Source organism: Desmodus rotundus, chromosome 9 (genome assembly GCF_022682495.2).
Source record: "Desmodus rotundus isolate HL8 chromosome 9, HLdesRot8A.1, whole genome shotgun sequence".
Classification (NCBI taxonomy): domain Eukaryota; kingdom Metazoa; phylum Chordata; class Mammalia; order Chiroptera; family Phyllostomidae; genus Desmodus; species Desmodus rotundus.
The window spans coordinates 12067883-12089834 of NC_071395.1; the positions used below are offsets into that span (position 1 = coordinate 12067883).

At 47.6% G+C, this 21952-nt stretch overlaps 2 protein-coding genes across 3 annotated transcripts in view; one reads left to right on the forward strand and one right to left on the reverse strand.

The window, feature by feature from the left end:
* Positions 1–1014: 1014 nt before the first annotated feature.
* Positions 1015–6737, forward strand: RAB33B (RAB33B, member RAS oncogene family). The gene is made up of 2 exons (XM_024569190.4): positions 1015–1507; positions 3254–6737. The coding sequence occupies exons 1-2, from the start codon at positions 1259–1261 to the stop codon at positions 3692–3694; spliced, it is 690 nt and encodes a 229-aa protein (XP_024424958.2). The 5' UTR covers positions 1015–1258; the 3' UTR covers positions 3695–6737.
* A 3061-nt stretch (positions 6738–9798) lies between these two features.
* Positions 9799–21952, reverse strand: part of SETD7 (SET domain containing 7, histone lysine methyltransferase) — a 41767-nt gene continuing 29613 nt past the window's right edge. For both annotated transcript variants that reach the window (XM_024569290.3, XM_045202255.3), the window contains exons 8-9: positions 19372–19529; positions 9799–15513 (exon numbers count right to left, since the gene is read on the reverse strand). In XM_024569290.3, coding sequence (XP_024425058.1) covers positions 15333–15513; positions 19372–19529 — 339 coding nt within the window. In that variant the 3' untranslated portion in view covers positions 9799–15332. The remainder of the gene's footprint in view (positions 15514–19371; positions 19530–21952) is intronic.

A 21952-nucleotide genomic window follows, 5' to 3' on the forward strand; every position in this document is an offset into this window, starting at 1 on the left:
CCTCTGTTTAAGGCCTGTCTGTCCTCTCCATAGTGCTTGACTTTGAAAACAGCCTATTTCCTCAAACAGGAAAAAAAAAAAGTCTGGTCATTACAAAACAACTTTTCACAAACAGCCATGTTTGCGCATTTTGAATATTTTGTATGACTTAAAGTATGGTAGGCTTCCTCTAAAGACTTCACGGTAATCCAGAGAAGATTCTTTAAGGCTGGGTGGTCTTGTCTATTAGGTACGGTACTTTGTCAAAGACAACTTCTGCATGCGCTCAGTAATATTTAATGGCTACATCATCTGCACCCAGGGGTAAGACAGAACTAGAGCATAATGGATTTTATTCTCATCAGAGACACCCTCTAGTAATGGCTCCAGAGTTCAATGCCCCCAAGTGGCCCACATGTACCTACTTACTCTACTTCTTGGGCCGGGGGCATTAGTCAAAGGGGCGCTGGGTACCAGGGTCCCGCGGATACCCTCCTGGGGCCTAGCAGGCACCAATACAAATCCTTCTCGTCGACGCGGTGGGTGACCCCTAATTCCCACCTGCTTCCCCACAACCACGCGCCAGCCAAGCCCGAAGGCTGCCCCGCTTCGCTTGAACCGCAGCTCCTCCCCAGGGGCTTCCAGCAGTGGGCCGGCTGCCGGTGGGACCCAGCGTCCCGCCCCCTCCAGTCCCCGTTGCTGTCCCAACTCCTGGGGTCCAGAGAAACCCGCCTCCACCGGCACGTGCTGGGATGCCCCAACAATTGGTGGACGAGGGCGCCTGCCCGCAAGCCCGAGCCTTCCATCTGCCTTTCGGCCCCTCCCTGGGCGCACGCCCCTCCCCCCCCCCCAAGAGGCGGCTCTTCGGCCCTCTCGCGAGAGTGCGCTGGGCAGTACCGCCTCCCTCCCAGCGGCCTTTCTCTCTCCGCCCCCAGACTGGGTGCGTGGCTTCCTCCGGAGGGCGGAGGCCTTGGACGTGGCGGGCCGGGCCTGGACGCGCCACTTGGCACCCTTCGGGCTGGCCTTCCGCGAGTGACCCCGGGCTGCGGCCGGGCCAGGCAGCGGCGGGAGCCCCGCGAGGCTGGGCGAACTGGCGACTCACCTGCGCGGCGGGGCCAGGGCAGAAGGTGCGCACGCGCTACCGGCCTCGGGTGGTGGCTCCGGTGACTCTGCGCAGCCGAGCCGGTGGGCTGGCCGCACTGGCTAGCTTGCAGTGGCGTAATTTCCCAGCTGGTCTGCGTCCTCTTGCCGCCGCCTCCGTTTGGAGCGGGTCAGGAGCATGGCTTCTGAAATGGAGTCGTCGCTGGAGACGAGCTTCATGTCCAGCGGAGCGCTGTCGGGGTCTTCAGTGTTTCTGCCGCCTGCTCGCTCCCGCATCTTCAAGATAATCGTGATCGGCGACTCCAATGTGGGCAAAACATGCCTGACCTACCGCTTCTGTGCCGGCCGCTTCCCCGACCGCACCGAGGCAACTATCGGGGTGGATTTCCGAGAACGAGCGGTGGAGATTGATGGGGAGCGCATCAAGGTGAGCGGATTGGGGACTCTCAGGGAGGAAGGACGCCCCGGGATGGCACATGCCCCAGCGCCACGGTGGGTTAAATGCTGGCCTCGCGCAAGGTGTGCGCTCCATCTTTTCTCATGGTGATGCGGAGATTACAGTTGGGGAGTGGAAGAATTTGTATGTAGCAAAGTTCTAAGGCAGCTCTTCTCCAACTGCACTGTCATGCTGATCACCTGGGGATCTTGTGTTTTTGAAAGGCAGATTCTGACTCCATAAGATGCTGCCAGCCCCAGGACCCCACTTTGCACAGCAGGAGTGTAGGGGTCATCTACGGACTCACTGTCAATATCTCATGTGCTGGGAGTCATCGAAGTAAGACCAAAGGAATTTCTCAAGAATGGAAAATCCATGTAATAAATATTACTTATTAAACAGTCATCTGAGTACTGCCCGAGATACAGGGGCAGTGAAGCCCTGTTGCCTTTGAGGAGAGACCTTGCTTTTGCTAGTAGTTTCTATATGACAGGGAGTTGTTTAGAAAAACCTGTATTCCTGCCGAAACATCCTGTACATGATAGTTCCTATTTGGGTGTCGGGAAAACATTCCACCCTCTCCCGATTCTTCTTTAATTATTATCGGTGGCTCCTGAGGCCAGGGACACAAAGAGTGGAGCAGGCAGTAAAGCCGAGGCCGAGACTGGCTTTCTGCGGGAAGGGCTGGCACCTGAGAGTGAGGGTTAGTGACAAGGGCCGAGGCTCCTGACGGGATGCCCTTAGACACACTTTGTTCTAAGGCACCACTGACTCCTCTAAAACCACCATCAAATGCCTCCCTTCCAACATGCAGACTCCAATTCTGTTGGAATCTATAGGTTTGTTGTTGAATTTTCCACTCTAGTTTTTCATTGTCCCATTCGAGGCATAGTCCTTTGGGTGCACTGTGTTAGGGAGTTAAGACCAGTTTGTGCCCTGGCTGGGTGGGCTTGGTTGGAGCATCATCTTATGCATAAAAGTTGAGGGTTCGATTCCCATTTGGGGCATATACCTAGGTTGTGTGTTCAATTTGTGGTCGGGGTGGGTACAGAAAGCAAGCAATGTTTGATGTTTCTCACATCGATGTTTCTTTCTCTCTCTCCCTCCCTCCTTCTGTCTCCCTCCCCGCCCTTCCTTCCTCTGTCTCTAAAATCACATGTCCTGGGGTGAGGATTCAAAAAGAAAAAAGAAGAACAATTTTAATCCATCGCAGAGGAAAAGATAGAGTAAGAAAGGGCTGAATATTTTTCGTCAGAATCAGTTTAGACTTAGGAACCTGTGGGCAGATTAAATAAGGGGGCTTCTGAAGTTGGAGAGGGCATTTACTTTGGAAGAAGCAGGAGTTCTGGGAAAAAGTGCTTGGGCTTTGGAGCCAGACCTACCTGGCCCAAATCTCAACCTGTGAAAGGGTAAGGATCGGCTGTGTGTCCTAAATAGGGTGGCCAGCTTTGCCTGCAACTGTTGCCGTTTTGAAACTAGAATCCCAAATTCCCAGAACCCTCTCAGAGTCAGGTGAACGGAGGTGGTTGGTTGCCCTGGTCCTCAGGCAAGTTCCTTAATCTTTCAGAGTCTGTTTTCTCCCCTGAATCACTGGGGTGCTGCTACCGTGTCGGGCCACTGTGAAGGTTAGATAAGGACACGTGTGGACCTCCAGGCGCACAGTTGGTGATGTTCCGAAGGGTCGTCTCCTTTTCAGGTCTGCGTCTTCACTTGCTTGTTCTCCGTTTCCCTGTTCAGATCCAGCTCTGGGACACAGCGGGGCAGGAGCGGTTCAGAAAGAGCATGGTGCAGCACTACTACAGGAACGTGCACGCCGTGGTCTTCGTGTACGACATGACCAACGCGGCGAGTTTCCACAGCCTGCCGTCTTGGATAGAAGAATGCAAACAACACTTGCTAGCCAATGACATACCACGGATTCTGGTTGGAAATAAGTGTGACCTAAGGAGTGCCATCCAGGTACCTACAGACTTGGCACAGAAATTTGCTGACACGCACAGTATGCCTTTGTTCGAAACCTCTGCCAAAAACCCCAATGACAACGACCACGTGGAAGCCATATTTATGACCCTGGCTCATAAGCTGAAGAGCCACAAACCGCTGATGCTCATTCAGCCCCCGGGGGACGGGGTCACGCTGAAGCCCGAACCGAAGCCTGCAGCGACGTGCTGGTGCTGAACGACGGTGTTCATCACACCGTTTGATTCTGACTAGAGAGATGAGTTCGAAGTATGACGGTGATCCTCGTTGAGACTTAATCTTGAATGTATGGATCATCCTGCCGCCTCACTGTTTATGGGATCCATGCGCACTCTGTCTATGTAATCCAGGGTGCCGCTGTGACCCCCGGAGAAAAAACCTGCTTGTCAGGTGAGGTTGAAAATGAAGCAAAGGGAGGACGCTCAGAGCATCTTTCCATTAGAGCCAGGGAAGGCGGCTTCCAGCAAGAGCCTGCGGGGGTTTCGAGAGTCAGCGACTGTTCCGTCCTGTGTTCAGTGACTGAGAAAAGTGCCCGGGGTTTGGTACACACTTAATGGTATGTCCTTCGAAAGGGAGGTTTCTCAGCAGGGTGAAGACTTGTGGCCTCTCCCTATAGTTCTTGCTTTGCATTCTTACTGGGTTTAACTGCGTCGTTATCGGTACACTTTAGAGCCAAGGCTGTGGTTCCGGTGGGAGGGGAAGGCATAGAATGTTTTCTGAGTCTCCGTCTGTACAGAATGACTTTCCCAATAGTTCTTGATGTTTCGCTTGATGTTTCTAATCAGTATCAATGAGTTCTACAGAAATGATTGTTATTTTTAAAAGAGTGATTTGTATTGTTTTCTTACTAAATTCTATTAAAATATGCAAAAATAAGTGAAATTTTAGTGCAAATGAAGTGACATAATAAGGTGCTTTATATTTTATTATGGTATCTTTGAACAGTAAGAAACAAATGGAAAGCCTGTGAGGAGTGGAGACTTGCGGGAAGTGGGTAAACATTGGCTATTACAGGAGACTCAGCTTTTGGAGATTTTAAGATGTGTGACTGGCCCAGTGTCTCTCCCCCCGCCAATCAACTTCACGACTGAAGGCTGAACTAACAGATCATCTTCCCCCTGGATTGTAGCTCTGAGCATATGCCCTTAATTGCTATGAGTGTAGATGTATTTCTGTAACAGTATGTGTTACAGAACACATATGTGTTCTGTAATAGTATGTGTTAAGAACACGTCAGTTCTTAAAATCTTGAAATTTTATGGCCACAACATGCTCTTCCTCCTCAGTATGAAAAGCAAGTTAGATATTTAAAAAATCTTGTCTATCCTTCACTGGCAGAAAGGATATTTGAAACAGTTTTTTTACCCCTAGATATTTTTACTTTGAATTTAAGACTTTGCACATAGAAAATAGTAAGCTTGCATATGAAACTGTTACGTGAATGGAATGTAAGCCATGAACTTCAGCTGAAGTGCGCACATTGGTTGGTTCTGATAGGTTGCTGTCCTCGGTTATTTTGGAGGAGACGAAACCGAAAGATGATTGTACTTAGAACATTTTCAGAATGTGGGGAACTAATTAACTATGTATCTCATTTAGTTTAGGATTTTAGTTTTATCATCATCGTGGTCCTAACTGGGTAATTTAATTATGAAAATGAGATTATTAAATGAACTAACTAAAATAATGATTATAGAACATAATTGTTCAGTTTTTAATATTAGAGCTTAGGGAAAAACAAATTGGCTTTATTTGTGTTCAGAGATTAATCCATTTTTATGATAGAATTAAAAATGATTTGACTTTATCTAAATGCCTATTGATTTGGAACTTTTTGTAGTGAAACAGTGGCAACTGTAATAATTGTGTTGGGCATAATAGTCTTTAAAGAAGGGAATCTGTTGCTTTTGAAAACATTTTCTAGAGTGGGGGAAGAAAGTTTACGGACTGCTGTTATTAATGGTTTTTTAAAAAAAGGAATTTGTTTCTTTTTGTAAGAACTCAGTAGTAACTATTCTTTACAGTTCTGTGAAAGGACTTATTTTTTTCACTTTAATATTTATTAATTTAAAAATATTTGTATCATTTGTAATGATTTATTTTAATTTTTTCTATGTATTATTTTTTAAAAGAATATACTTATTAGTTGAATGGGGATAAAGCGTTTAGATATTTTCTAAAATATTTATAAAATACTTCATTGACTATTGAGAAGTCACTTCCAAAATGGTGGCTATCAAACAGCTATTAACTTTTAAAGCACAAATCACACATTTGGTAACTCCTGTGTGGGTTCATTTTAACTGTGGCCTTCAACTGAAGAGCGTCAGCTGTGTTTTGGAGAGGTCTTCCTTTGAGAGCACCCGAGGAAGCCGATCCAGAATTCGATGTGGTTGCCTATTAATGACAGCGCTTTGTCGACAGTACAGTGCTGTGGCCTCACGCAGTCTGAACTAAATAATGTTGTGGGCTAATGTCACTGTAACATTGCCCTCATGAAGTTCAATAAACCAGCTTTGCCAAAACGGAAGTTGCGTTTCCATCAGTGCCGCTCGGCCGTCTCCCTGGTTACCCCGTGGCCGAGGAAGACTGACCAGCGGGAAGGTGTGCTGCGTCCGCGTTTTCCTTTCACAAAACGACACTTGGTTCTGTAATGACGGTGTCTGGAATATATCTTGCACACTAAGGAATAGGCTACTTTAAGAGTTAGCTTTAGAAAAACTGTCTTTTCCTGCTGGATGTTTGGACATGTTTCCATCTGATGGGCTTTCTTTCTAAAATCTGTGTCACCTCTACCTCTAAAAATGCTTCTGAGTACTTCAGAAGTTAAATTTTCCATTCTGTTTAAAAATGTTCCAAACTAAGACTTGTGCTGGAGTTTGGATCCATTTGTGAAAACGTATGTGTAGTGTTGTGTAAAACCTTGCAGTAAAAATGTGGTGGGTGGGACTGAAAACTCGGCTTTCAGGTTTAATAAGCCTGGTTGACTATGTTCTTCTCTTTGGACCCAAGGATCTTTGTGAGGTCTTTTTTCCCCCTTGACTTTGACAGTCATTAAATGCAAGTATCAAAATACACTGGGTTTAGCCCTGGTTGGTGAGCCTCAGTGGATTGAGCACCAGACTACGAAGCAGAGGATCACTGAGGGCACATGCCTGGGTTGCATTGCAGGCCTGGTCCCCAGGAGGGGGCACACGAGAAGCAACCACGCACTGTATTTCTCTCCCTCTTTCTCCCTCCCTTCCCCTGTCTCTAAAAATAAATAAATAAAATCTTATAAAAAAATACACTGGGTTTAGAAACATTAAGTGTGAAATCAAGATTTTCACAATAATGAAGCCTATTAAATCCCACCAGTTTCACTCCATTCCTCCCTAGAGTATTCCTGTGGGAGGAGGGGGAACTACTTTCGTTACCTCTTCTTCCAGGAGCTTTGATTACATACAGTCTTCACATATTCACAGCCAGCATCTATATTTGATGTCGTTTGTCCCCGCCACAATCCCTTCTCCCCAAAGTGTCCACCATTTGACAGTCACTCCTATTTGTAAGTGATCCCGCTCAATTCTTCAACAATTTGGCTCCAAGAGGTTTGAAGAGGAAGAACATTCCTGATGTGGTGGCTGAGTCATGCTTGGTGAAAACGAGCAACTCGGGCCCAGCCGGTGAAACCGCGATAGTGCATTCAGACTCTGCTGAGAACATGTGTCTTTTGGGAGTTTTGTTACATGAAAGTAAAAATGAAGTCACTCTGCTTTTAACTTCTTGGCGAAGCTGAAAAAAACAGCAGCAATTCTTTAAAAAGGTAATGAGCTTAGAACGCTGAAGTCCTCATCTTTTTTTCTTGAATCATGACGGGAAGCAAGGAACATCCAGTTTTACCAACTAAATCTTGGTGAGACCTCTACAGTCCATGTTACCTCTCCCAGCCTCAGTTTCCCCATCTGCAGAACTGGGTCGATAATAACACCTGTCCCCTTTTATGTCTTCAGACAATTACTGGGTTGATTTCAACCAATGAAATCCTCTTAGAAGTATGAATAGGACTTTATTCAATTGACAGTCATTTCTAATACGGATTTCTTCCCTTTCTATTGCATTTTTGTCTTATGGGAGCATCATCCCTAAATTTCCTACAGCCAGAATCTTTTTTGGTTTTATGAATTGAATTCAAATTAGATACTCATTATTTCAGATATCCCCCACAGCAGAAACAAAACAAAACAAAAAGCTACTGGACTTCCAAATTGTGTGCCCCAATCCGGAGTTTCTGACCAGCGAAAAGGCTTGCTCGGATGACACCTCATTACTACTGTCCTGAAGCCTAAAGCCTCAGAGGGGCCCCCCTGACTAGGCTGCACAGGCAGGAAACTTGTCTCCTAGAGGCAGCTTTCACGCCTCACCCTTTCTTCCTCTCTCAGCCTCAGGCGCCAGCCCTTCAGCCCAGGTTTTGGAACTGAGGCAATGGCAGCTGCCTTAGGGAGGCAGAGGTTTGGGGCTTGAAATCCCTTTCTATTTCGGAGGCCACTGGCTCAGTCACCCTCTGCTGTCTCCTCCCCCGGACAGCTAGCTCTTTATCTGGTAGGCAGTGCAGCCCCGTGTCTAGGACCAAGGTGCTTCCTGAAGATGTGTGAAAATTTGGGGGACCCGAGAGGAAAAAAAAGGTTGACTTCAAAATACGAAAACAAAACAAAATTAAGAAACATTTAATAAAGCCTCGGGGGAACCCCCGTCCCCAGCAGGGAGGGGTGCAGATAACCGAGGGTTGGCCCCTTTCATTGTTCTGGGCCTCGGGAAGGCTGCTGACCCCAGGCACGCGCGTCCTGGTGTGTCTGCTGGCGAAGCATGCTTCCGGCTCGGGGTGTTCAATGTCCTGTGTACCTGGGCAATCATCCCAGCTGAAGACCAGACTTCAGAATGGAAAAAAAGCTTTTAAAAATGAGAAGAAGAAAAAAATAACGTCTTCTGTTATACTAGGAAATACTGTGTTGCTTCACCAGACAGAAAGGTAAGAGCATGCCCCCCAGGGGTGCAGAAGCCAATTCACCAGCGCGTGGGGAGGGCAGTAGAATTCCGTGCTTGCGTGAATGCGCGCGGAGATGATGCCGATGTAGAAATTCGGCATTGCTACTGTTTGGCACATGAGTGGGCACTGGCTGTCAGACACACACGTGGCTCACACACAGGGAATCAGGGACCCAGAGTCTGCAGTCCCCAAGGGGCAGGGGCTGACGGCAGCGCCCCCTCCGTTCACTCACTTTCAGTGCATTGTGACCACACGGGTTCACCTGTGCCTGGTTGGATGGGTTTACTAGTAATATCTCAAATGGTAACCTTTTTATAATTCTTTGTCGCAAGACTAGACTCCAGACCAGAATCCGGGCCTGGTGGCAGGTACGGAAGAACGAGGCTGTGGATTGCGGGGCTGTGCTGGCATCATCAGGATACCCCCTCCGGGGATGCGGAAGAGGGCGTTTGCACTGTCACGCAGGAACATTTAAGGCTCCCTAACAGCTTTTTCACGGGAGCGGTTAGTTGCCGCTGAGCCAGGAAATTCAAGAAAGGCAATTACTCGGATAGAATTAGGACAGGTAATGCTTACCTCTGTGACACCTGTGTTTAAATATGTTTGTAGTCAATAGCGTTCTCTTTTTTCCTTAACCCTTTATTGTGCAGACTTGGACACATATACACACACAGGGTAAGGTAACGAACCCCCACGTCGCCGCCTCCCGGCTTCACCCACACAGGGCCAGTGGGGTTTTGTCTGCATCCCCGTCCACTCTCCCTCCTCCTGCACTGCATTTTGAAGAAAATTCCAAACAGCCTGATTGTTTTTTAAAGATATTTTATCAAACTAAGTCCTGCTGGTTGGAGAGCCATTTTTTTCTTTCTCTGGTGACTTTAGGTGTCTGCAGCCTGATCTGAACATGGCTCCCAGACAGCGATTTTTTACTTTGTAGTCCCATCCGCCAGGTAGTTTCCCTGCCTGTCATCTCATTTATGTTCAATGTCCTTGCCATTTACGCCGTCCATCAGAGAGACTTTGGGTTGATTTTGCTAATTTTTCTGGATTCATGGATGTATACGGAGTAACGCCAATTACACAGCAAACTCCTCATCCTTCCACACGCCTCCTCATGTCTTAACTACAATGCTCCAAAAATGGGAAATGATTAACAGTATTTTTAAACAACTTAAAATGTAAAGTTTGCTTAGTAATTTAGATACACGGGTGGGCGGCTCATAGGAAAATGTTATTCCCTTTCTGCCCTTGACGCCCAAAGGAAGACAATGACAGATGATTGTATATTTTGTTTAATACTTGCATTGTTTCTATAGCGCAATTATAGCAATCTTTAAATTTACTTTTCATTACAAATATTTGTCAAGTTTTGTTTCAGAAACATTTTTCCTACTCTCTTGCACATGCACCCAGACACACTACAAAAAACTCATTCATAACACAGTAAGGGCAAACGTTATTCATGTAAACATCTTTCATTAATTTCCCATAATTTAAAAAAATCATAGAATTATAGATATTGAATAAGGCTCATAGATTTAGTTCAAATTCCACAGAAGAACAGTCAAAGATGCTCATTAACTGTGCTGGGGTTAACTTTTGGTTGCAATAAATGCTGAAAGCATACCCCTGGCTTCCGATCCATACTCATACCTCACAACCTCGTAAATGCATTTCACAATAAAAAGAGAATGTAGAAAACCCAGGAGGAAAAAGCTGTTGAAGTAGGGAGCTCAGAACCATGAACTGAATTTCTACTATGAGAAGCAGGCATTACATAATCCCTGTATTTCCCAATACATGAATCAAGATTAATTATCGTAACCCCAAATGTAACCAAGTCAATATGTTAACATACATTGGCAGGTGTGTACATATTGCTAGTATACACAGTGAAATTTGTCATAAAAGTGATCAATTCATTATATCCAGGACCAAAGCTGAAAAAGAAAACCCCCACTCAAGTTGAAAATCATTATAAAGGAATATTTTAGTAACCTAAGAGTCGGGAGACTTGGGAGGTATGTCCTAGGGATGTGATTGGTCTTGGGACTGAAGTCACAGACAGAGGAAGCAAGGACCGACGTTATCCAAGGGCGTCTCTCTCTGGTCAGAAGTTTGGTGCCTTCGTGCATAGTCTCCCAGAGCTGAGACAGGAAACGTACTGTGCTGAGAAATGGGCCCCTTGCCAGCTGCGCCCTCCTCCTTCCTCTCTGCGAGGTAGAGGTCAGGAAGCAGGGACTGCTGGCAAAACCGTGAAGTCCCACCCCGGGGTCTGAGCCCCAACTCCACTGAGGGCAGCCTCCCTGACATGTGTGACTAGGCAGTAAGGGTGGCGGTTGATGGCGGCCAGAAAACCTGGTTCTCAGGTTCACATGGCCACCTCTGGCTTCTGATTCTGCTGCCCTGCAAAGAAATTGTGCTCTGGATAAATGCACCAGTGTCTCTAATGCCTTGAACCCACTCGCAGGCCCCCCAAGGCCCCGAGTGATGTCACTAAAAGGTGGACACACCTCCACGAGCACCTAACTTACACCAGGAAGCGGCTGAGGCACTGGGGAAACCTACAAACTCTCTTGGCACCAGACGCAACAACACAGGGAAGTTGCCTTGGGTCAGAGTTATTTGTAGGCTTTTGATTTGTAAAAATCAAAATTGATCTGCATTATATCTCAATAGACTCAGGTAATTCTCACCAAAAATTTTGTAATTTGTTTAAACAGCACTGGAATAATTCAACTTCACTTAAATATATTCATTCTACCATGAAAATATTTCATACAAACATCTATTTACATACAAACACATTAAAATTTGTGAAAAGGGTTCCCACCTCTGTGGTCGTATGGCTTGAAATTGGTTCATTGCTTTGAATATGTATGCACACATTTGGCAAAATAAAACCATTAAAATTTAGAATTTTTAAAATAAAAAAGTGACAGAGGCTGCAATTCCTGAAGGGAAGGATCAACGAAAAAATACCAATCGGGGGACCTCAAGTAGATGTAGATTTAATATATTTTGTGAACCTTTGATCTGTGGCAAATAAACATCACAACGATCAGTCTTGTAGTTTTGCTTGTTTTCCTAAAACAAAAGATGTCTGGATTCTAAATCACTACTCTTAAGACAGAAACTTGAGGCAACTGTTTTAAAACAAAGCAAAACAGGAAACTATTCCTTCTTGGAAGATCTTAAATGCATTTTGCAGTTGAGTGACTTAAAATTTTTACATTAAAGGAAAGTCACTAAAGTGCCACATACCGTCGCACTGAGAAGACAACCCTTGAATTCACTGTTCACAGTTAGTGCGATTTTAAGTTACAATTGAATGTGGTAAACGGTTACCCTTGGCCTCCACCTTGGCCTTTTCAGATTGTTGGTGATAAGGAAATACTTTTTCAAGTGTGAAGAACCTCCTGGGGCACAGTAAGTTTAACCATGGCCCCAGGCAGGTTCAAAGAGGTCTTGAAAAAATTAATTTCCTTCTTAGTTTCTTAGGCAGACCAGGGAGGAAGCAGGTTAAAATAAGAATAGGTCCTACAAAATGCAAGTGTTCCTCGCCTGTCGCTTTTTAATTTCATCTTTCCTTTGCACCGGAAATTCAGCTCCTGCAGCTGTTTTTGTTAGTCCGTCCCGAAGTCCATTTGGGAGCATAACTCTTACGGGTTAGTTCCTATTCCTAACACAAGAGACTATTTCATCACAGAAAAGCTGCTAAGGATATAGGTCTGCTCATGCAGGAGTTGGGCTGACACCGCTCTGAATGAATCTCCTCGAGACCTGTGGTGGCCTGCGCACCCCCAAGACGCCAGCTGGTTTTGGGGAGAGCAAAAGTGGTTTCTTTATTCCCCACCACATGGAATCTTCCACATCTTTGTTGTGACCCGCAGTGATGCAAAGAGTCGGCAGAAAAGTACATCCTAAGGCTTTCCCTTCGACTTTGGCTCAAACAGGAACAATCCCTTATTTACTCACCAGTTAGTCCTTAGGGAACGTCCACCCCCCAACTTCTTTCCCTACCTACAGATCAGTGAATCTCAAGCCCCCTCTGATTCTAACCCCAACAAAGCCTTATATTTGTGAGTGAGTGTGTGTGTGGGGGGGCGGGGAGGCAGGGGAGAGCAGGAGCCACTGAGCCAGACATGACAGAGGAAATGGAGAGAGGGCCACGCAGCCAGAAAGACAAACAGAAAGGACCTGGGGGGGGGGGGTAGAGAAGGCTCTCAGAGCTGGAGAGACCAGCAAGGGAGGAGCTTAGAAAATGCAGGAGAGAGAGGGACAGAGAGGAAGAGACCAGCTGGGGTGTTACCCAGACACCCAGGCCTCGCCACAGACAAGAGAGGAGGGGACAGAGCGCAGGGGAAGATAAGAGCCAGAAGGCACCTGGCAGAGGGGAGGGAGACAGAGAGGGAGGCCCTGCTCCAGTGTGTTTCCTCTCATTCGTCTGAAGGTCAACACACTGCTGGATGTTAAACTCCTAGTGTTACCATCCAATATGCAATGGATTAATTGGTTAATTACTACTTACAACTCTTAGATCCCTTTTATCAAAAAGAAAAAAAAAAGGAAGAAAAGGAAAGAAGAAGGAAAGATAGATTCCATCTGAATGGGGTAATGAGAATAACCCATTAGGACAGAAATTATCCCCAGGACAGGCTCAACCAGAGCAAGACAGGCCTCAAAAATGAGATCTCTCAGAGTGTGGCTGCACCAGAGGTGTGACCTGACTGTCCGGTCCCCGACCTCCCGGACCGACCTGACTCCACTACTCAACCCACGGGGGTTCATCAAAACCATCTTTCTCTCGCTAACAGTCTCTCATCTGGGGACCCATTTGACTCAAAGCACTAATCAGAATACATGCCCCAAGACTGCCCATCTGTCACGGTTTACAGAACGGTCTCTTTCTACAGAATAGAAGCGATCCTATCCTGGTGGCTTTTCCTCGAAAAACTCTCTCTGGTCCTTTGTGGGAGATCTTTCTGGCAGCCCTGACAACCTCTCATACGTGAACCTTCAGCTTATCTCCCTGGATCCAGGCCACCTTGCTGCTCTGGCTCCGCTGGGGAGGGGAGCTCCTGCAAGCCTGGCCTTGCACAAAAAGGGAAGAGCGGCTTCTGCCATCATCTTGAGGGCTGAAACCTGTGCCCAGGGGCTGCCCAAACTAAAGGCTGTAAGCAGCCCCGTGTCAAGCACTTTTAAGAGCAATGGAAGCTGATAATATCAGAACTATCAAACTTCCACCTGCCCTTTTCTTAACTCATCCCCCTCCCAGTAAGCCTTCTCCACTCTGCCAGAGCTCTTTACGGACCACAGCTTGGAAGGCTTTAGCTTTCAGGACCAAACTGGCTCAGGTGAGAGGTGCCACCGTCGACACCTGCAGGTCAGAGTCGCTGCTGCTCGCCAGACCTCTGGGCTGCCTCCCCAAGGCATCTACAGCAGACAGAGCTGTGGCACGTGGCGAGGACACTTTCAAAACCCCACACTCTCAGAATTCATTCAGAGCGATCCCAGGTATCTGACATATCTAATTAGCTAAACTAAAAACAGGGGATTTCCCTCCTTATTTCTGCAGCTGTGATTACATATGGCTTGCAAAAAGGCTGAAATGCTATTGATAGCGTTGCTTTTAAACTATACAGGTGTTATTCGTAATTCGCAATGCTCTGAAGCAGATAAGTACTTGGAAATTACACGGATGAAGAGTTTTAATGTCCAGGTTTGATTTGTACCTAGTGATCAGGATGTCTCTCATAATAGTAGCGATTAAAAAAATAAACCCACAACTTGTGAATTCTGTGTGAGAGTTCAAGTTTGCTCTTTGACCTTGGAATTCGACGCACTGTGTGCCACAAGCCAGGCTGCTCTGTGTTATGTACATGTGATGTGTGTGCACAAAGGAAGGAGTTACTAGAACTACTGAAGATATTGCAAAGTTGCCACAGTTACTGCTTAGAAATACTAATTTCCCTCTTCTCTTTCTTAAAATATATATTACAACTCTTCCATAACTTAATGCAAACAAAGTAAACTCTTTCTTCTCACATCTTAACGCAAAGATATCTTTGTTTGCATGCGAGAATAATGATGCTATAATAATACCCCGGCTCTAGGAGCCAGGTCTGTCTATTAGGACGTAAGAATAAAACAATGACACAGAAAGAGCCAGAGAGACCTCCATCCTGGTGCCGACACAAACTGCGTTTGGAAGTTTTCTCTTGCACAAAGTGTCGGAGATAGAGAGCAGGACGGAGGGGTGAAGCGACTCAAAAAGTGGGCTTCTGTTCACTGGGGGAAAAACAAAGCCATTCTGCTGTAAGGTACAGATCAAAGGTTAAAAGGCAAATTATACTACATTTAGAGAATAAAAATGTAGTAATTCTCTATCCTCCCTATGGTCCACCTGCAGGTGTGACAGCCACACACTTTGCGCTGGCCACAGGAAAAAACGTCATGGAAAAACCACTGACTGAAAATGACTGAAAAACCCCCTTTCCCTTTTTCAGTCTGATCATTTGGCATCTCTGAACGGGGTCCAGACTTGGACTTGAACCACCCAAGAACATCATGCTGTATCAAGTGCTCGGCCATCCCTCTTGGTTAGGGCGCTGCTGCAAGGCTAGCTAATGTTAAATCTGGTATGAGCAATAGAGTCAAACCTAGTTAGTATGCGAGAAAGTCGCGGACGCAGAGGGAGAGGATGTGATGTCACAGCACGAGCAGTCCCTGGTTGTCCCGTCGCCGGATGAACGTAGTGCATAGATCCAAGTTTCTGTTCCAGGTCTCTGAAGCCCGGAGCCAGGCCCTTCACTTCTGCTGGGTGGCCTGGAAGGCCTTCAGCTCCACCTGGTACCACTCGGGGGCTTCAGGCCCGCTCTTCCCCGGAGGGCTGTGGTCATAGCCATAGGCCACGGTGAGCTCCTCGTCGGCCTCCACAGCTCGGACTGTGCGGATGCATTTGATGGACCCAAAACGGGGGTGGACAAACCTAGGCATGAGATGCACACAGTCATTCCCGGGCAGGTGAGAAGCAAAGGCTGGGGTGTGGGGAGCTGATGGCGGAGTCAACCCCCGCCCCTGTGCTCTCCCCTGACACCATGGGTCGGTCCTCAGGGTGTGGTCCCCACATCAGCTTCACCCAGGAGGTGCTAATAGGGGACTCTCCGCACCCCCCCAGACCTACTGGATTGGCACCTACATTTTGATGACACCCCCAGGTGATTCACAGCCACATTAAAGTTTCAAAAGCATTACTGTCTTCCTTTCCCAGCACATTTGGCACGCTTTATTTATAAACCAACAATCATGGTCAAAACCCAAAATCTGTCCTTAATGAGAAATTGAATCCAGCACAGCCTGCCCTCCTTTCAGCTCATCAGATTACCTGGCCGTGCCTGGGTGGCGAGGGCGGGGGAAGGGGAGACTGCAGCAGGGCACTCTGGAGTTGTAAGAAAGAGCCCTGTGGATTTTCCAAAGCAAAAAAACTCTGTACTCTGCCCTATACAGATACAGGGCGTATTCTTTTCTAGCAAAAATGTAGATGAAGATTTCTGTCCAAGAGGGAAGTCCAGGTCTCCTGCTGACCTGCTCTAACATTTCCCTGTGGAGCCTCCCGTGAAGGAAGCGGCCTCCCCTCCTGTCCCGGAGCTTCTCAGAGGCAGAGGCCTGGCTCTCCTTCTATCAGGCTCCTCTGCCCAAGGCTCCCAAGCTGGCCCTCTGCCTGGCTCTCTTCAGTAGGACAGGGAATGGTAAGTCACGGGCTCCCTCAGCAGCTGCTGAAACCCCCAATGGGCGTATGTGAGACGTGGCCAAAAAGAAATAAGCTTGTTTTATAAGCATCTGGTCAAAGAAGTGCCACACATTTAAGGTCGCACTTTGAACCAAAGGCACTGAGACATGGAAGGAGAAGGTCCCAGACCTAAAGCTAAATCGGAACATGGGGCATGACTGCGAGTCCTCAGCTGGTTCCCTCTCTATCAGTGGTGGGAGGTAATGACTGGGTCTGTGGCTTAGGGACATCTTTTGTGTGGGGTTACAAGGAACAACGTCAACCTCATTTGAGGGGGCTGCTAATCGGGGGTCGTGTTAGGGTGGCCACGGCACCTTGAGTTGGGGTTGCACACAGGATGACCGCCTCCTCTCAGAGAGCTCAGCTGGCGTCTCTGAATCCCACTTTCCTTATCGCAAAATCGATGCTAGTGAGTCTCATCTGACACGAGTGGCTGCCGTGGCAAAATAGGGCCACGTGCACCTCCCAGAGTGCCTGATGCAAAGTGAGGACTCAACTGATACTAGTTACTACGGTGAGAGTGTGCACGTGTGAGAAAGCGAGCGTACACCTGTGTGTGAGCGTGCACGTGGCAGTGAGTGATGTCCACGGAATTCTCAGGCTGTGCTCCATCACAGAGCAGGTCCCAGGACCAGGAATTCAGGAATTCCTTATGAAAATCACAACTCTTTGTCTCAAATGAAAGTATTTGATTAAAACAAATGCTCCTGAAATGGAGCTCTAGTTAATCTTCTGGTGCCCTGAAAAAATCCTGTGAGAAGTCTATGACTTCTCTTCGTCTTCTTGCTCCTTATCATTATTTCCAGAGAGTGGAAATGACAGACTGGAAAGAAAGAGCTCGCCTTCACGCGCTGGTTCTTCAAGGTGGGACTAAAACACAACGGTCAAGAACACGGATGCCGTTCCTGCCTGTGATCTGGGATGGTAACAGGAGCCGCCGGGAGGGAGGACTGAATGCCGTCCTGCCGGAGGGGCCAGGGTGCCCCGGGGCCCCGGGGTAAGTGTGTAGGGACTGTTAGCGGCACTCGGCGCCGCCCTCCTCACCGGGTTACCTGTGCTCGCAGCTAGAAAGGTGGTGCGTGATTGTCCGTTTGCACTTTGTACCAGACTGCGGTTAGAACGGCTTACAGACTTGTGGTTTTGTTGATGTGGAGTGTGCATCTCAATGATGGTAGGAACACATGAACGCCGTGGATTGGTGTCTGAATTTTATATTTGATTGTTCTTCAGAGTCTCCCCACTGCCCCAAATAACTAATTGGTCGTACTGGGCTTGAAAAAACAACCCTGAAGAGTACGGGGACTTGATTTTGCACAAATGGCTCCTCCTCCCGTCTCCTGTTCCTACTTCGTTTTGGTGAGAGAAATCATGTCCTCACAGTGAAATCACAGAGCTGATTTAAGACAGCCACTGAAGTAGCTTTTATGATCATTGTTACCACTGCTTGAAAGGGTTGTTGTGAAACTGTGTGCAGCTTGGAAGGATGCTTCAGCCTAATTTGCATTGGCCACAAAAGCCTCGGAGTTAATAAGAGTGTCAGTTTCATTTCATGACACACGTCCTTTGCCATTTCTACCTGCCCTTTAAACAGAAGTTGGAGCTTCAGTGCTTGTTACTGACTGCCAAGGAGAGCAAGTCACACTGCCAGAACCATTTCTAAGCCTCCTCGGGGATGCGTTAAGGGACAGTCAAATCCTGGCAATTTTCCGAGGGATTAAGTGTGCGCGGTGGGATCGTGCTTATGTCAACAAGCTGGAGAGCTGAGGAACTCGCAGCTACCGCTGAGCAGGGGAGGGTGCATGCTGCAGCTCGAGCTCCCAGAGAGAGCTGGCACTCTCTGGCTGAGCTAAGCACAGCCGTGGCGAGAGTACAAACAGTTCCAACCGTGTCCTTTAAGGAATTTAAGTTAGAGAGGCTTGATTCTGGGAAGAGAGCATTAAGGGGGCACATGAAAACTACTAAAATATTTGTAGGGCTACTACGTGGAGAGATTGACATACTGCACCAGAAAGAAAGGGAGACAAGGAGGGCCAAGGGCTGGACGTTACGGGAAACCCATCTGGGCTCAATACAAAAGAACATTCAGAGAGCCCAAAAGCTAATTCCAGAATATCTATTTGTTTGTCCACACAGCCACCTTTGTGGATAATGGTAAGCTCCCCATCACCTGAGGTTTCCAAGAAGAGGCTCAACAAGCAGTTGGAGGAGGACATTCAAACCCCGAGAGGAAGGTAGGTTTATTTGATTTAAAAAAGTAATAGCTGCGTTGAGATGTAATTCACATGATCACAACATTCACCCATTTAGCGTACAACGCAGTAGTTTTCAGTGGTGCAACCCTCACCACTGCCAAATTTTAAAACCTTTCACCACCCTCAGACCCCAGATCCAGTTGCCATCGGCCCCCCTTCTCCCCACTCCCCCAGCTCTAGGCAACCACTGACCTGCACTGTCTCTATGAATTTGGCTATACTGGACAATTCATAGGAAGGGTCTTTTGTGACTGGCTTCTGGCACCTGGCATAATGTTTTCAAGGCTCATCCATGCTGCGGCATTCGTCAATACTTCCTCTTTACTGTCAAATACTAGGGGTTCTTTGATCGTGTAGGCCTTCCACAACACTGGGACCACACGCCCTGTGCTTCGGACTCCCCCCCCCTTTCCTGTCATAGAAGCCTCCCTCCTCTCCTGTATGCAGAGTAATTTCAATTTTCATTATTATTTCACATAGCACTATCCTTAATTTTCCAGAATGAGACACTTGATGGGCAAAAAACCCTACAATAGGACAGCAACCACTAAACATAGTATTTCGATAGCATGCCTGCTTTTCAAAGTACTTTCCACTTCTTAGCCCACCAAGGCCACAGAGTAGGGTTGTTTAGAATCTTAGTTTCCAGTCATAACTGAGAGGCCCTGGGCAGGGGACCCTCGGATATTCAGAGGGAGTAGCCACCTCGGGTGCAGGGGAAGGGGGTAACCTCTTACATGCCTCTCCTGTCTCAGGATCCGGGGGGCGGGTACAGACCCGCCCAGCAGCCAGGTGTCACACTTACATGTCATAGAGACAGTTTGGGGTGAAGGAGTGATTCGCCTTGTGTCCCAAGGAGGCACAGTACTTGGACACGCGGTTGTAGGGCTCAGGCACATCGATGACCGTTTCTTCGTCAAGAGAGAGGGTGTTCCCGTTCAGGGCCCAGTCCCTGCTGTCAACCTGCCCGAGACAAGACAGCGAGCATCAGGAAGGACCTTTCTCCCAGAAGCTCAGAGGACATCAGAGACGGGAACTCATGGTTTGAGCGCCACCAACACGGAAAGAGCCCCGGGCCTCCTCTGCTGCTGATGGTGCCAAGGCACCGGCGCTTGTCACCCGGGAGCTCAACTCATCAGTTCTTGATTTTTTTCCTTATCTCATATGGGAAAAGGATTAACAGTCCCTTACAAAGACACACAAAAAATGTAACCAGATGTCTGTAGGTTGTTTATTTCTTCACTGCATGCTGGAACCTGTTATCTCAACAGCCCGCTGATGTTAAATTCCAATTTTTACACATCCGTCTGTTTTTCAAGTAGCCCAAACAAAGCAGAGTTTCAGCCATTCACAGTCTACTTGCAAGGGGACACCTCGCCCTTCACCCGATAGCAGTGGATAAGATAAACCCAGGACCACAGAGACCCCAGATGGCCGCTGTCCTTTGGAGCCCTCCGGCCCAGACCCTCCTCGCTGTGTTCTGAGTCACCCAGACATGGGCACCCACCCTGATCCCCTGCTTTCCTGGGAGTTCCCTGCCCCTTTCCCGTCTCGGATGGTGGCTCCCGTGCCGCACACGGTGCATGCTGGGAGGACATCTCCTCTCACACAGCCCTGTCCACACCCCACCCAAAGCTTGCTGGGTGCTGCTGCCGCTCATGCTGAAATCTTTCTCTTTGATCAGCCCCCCAGCCCTTGAACCCCTACAATGAGGAAGAGGAGGCAAAACAAACAAAAGGGAGAACATTAAAGGGAACCAGAAGTATAAGGAAGGCACAACCGTGCTCCAGGGAAGTCCCACACCTGTTACAGATGGCCTTCTGAGCCACGGATTAGTAGCTTTCTCATCTACAACAGGATTTACGGTCGGTGGGGCCGCCAGCCGCCTTCCCTTCTCCCCTCCAGCCCCAGGATCTGCGGGTGCCGACCGGGCAGACTTTGGACCAAACAGGATCACATTTTCATACAAAACTCCTGACTCTCAGAGGTATACCATCTCTCCTGCCTCAATTACAATTAAGCTCTTATTTGTCTCTGATATTTGTTCAAGTGATATTTACTGAGTGCCTACTATATGGCAGGCACCATTCTCGGGAGGGATACAGCAGGGATGAACGGGGAAAAAAATCTTTGTGGATCTTAATATTCCAGACCTGTCATGTGACACTAACAGATGGCACTTGGCACCATTTACGTTATGGTGCCATTAGTTGTGTATTCTTACCTCCCCAACAGAAGCTAAGTTTCATGCAGATGAGGAGGGCACCCCATTCATTTATACAGTACAGCCTACTGAGTGTCCTCACAGAGCGAGATCCTGCTCTGTGAGATGCTGCGTGGACTCTGTGAGTTACCATATTGGTGACCTTGGGCCAATTGCTTGACCTTTCTGGGCTTCAGTTTCCTTATCTGTAAGATGTTTGAATAAATAAATCATCAGTCACTACCCTGCACCCTGTTTCGTATGCTGCATTTCTGGGACTTTCAGGGTTGCCCGTACATAGCTCTGGCCATCCCAGGGTGCACACCGGACACTGTGTGCCAGGCTGAAGTTCAGGGTGTGTGCAGCTCAGGGTGCGTGACTGCTTAGAATGAGCAACAACTTGATTATTGCAGGGCAATTCCCCCTAATTATTCCATAACAATAAGAGAACAAGTGAAGGCATGAATGTGGGGTGTGGGCTTAAGTCCCGTGCGTTCACTCCAAGTCAGACCAGGATGGAGAGTCCAAGCTGCCTCGAGCTTTTTGGCCTCAGGCTGACACTTCAGGACATGAATTGGGCCGTGAAGAAATAAGAACAGAGAACATAAAACCTGGGAAACACATCAAAGACTGCATCTTAAAGGCAAGAGGTGATTCAACTCTAACTTCTTATTTTTGTGGGGGCGGCAATGGAACCCTTCCTGGCCAGATGTAGGCGACCGTATGGCTTTTGCACAAACGGAAGGAGGGGTCTTCTTATGAAGCGCCCTGCCCAAGATCAGAGATTAGATACTGAGAGTCCAACTGGATGTGTTTTTCAGACACTGGGTACAGTCCCATGCAAAGCAATTACTGTCTCATTGATGGCACCATCCCACTTTCTATAACATAGTTGTGGAACTTTAAAAAACCATTCTAAAGCTCAAAATGAGAAGGACAATTTTTAAAAAATATTTTACGGTTCAAAATAAGGAGGAAAACATTTGGTGTATCAGAAAGTTTGTGTCCTCCCCCCCCCCAGATTGATACATAGAAACCTAATCCCCAATGTGCTACTAGGAGGTAACTAGGTCACAAGTGTGCAGCCCTCATGAATGGGATTAGTGCCCGTATGAAGGCAACCCCAGGGAGCTCTGTCATCCCTCCTGCCACATGAGGTTACAGAGAAGAGAAGGCCATCTGT

Bases quoted from the DNA above. Each gene is read 5' to 3' on its own strand.
- RAB33B (XM_024569190.4), top strand. From the start codon at position 1,259: ATGGCTTCTGAAATGGAGTCGTCGCTGGAGACGAGCTTCATGTCCAGC. The intron at 1,508-3,253 runs GTGAGCGGATTG...TTCCCTGTTCAG, and splicing joins TTGATGGGGAGCGCATCAAG to ATCCAGCTCTGGGACACAGC.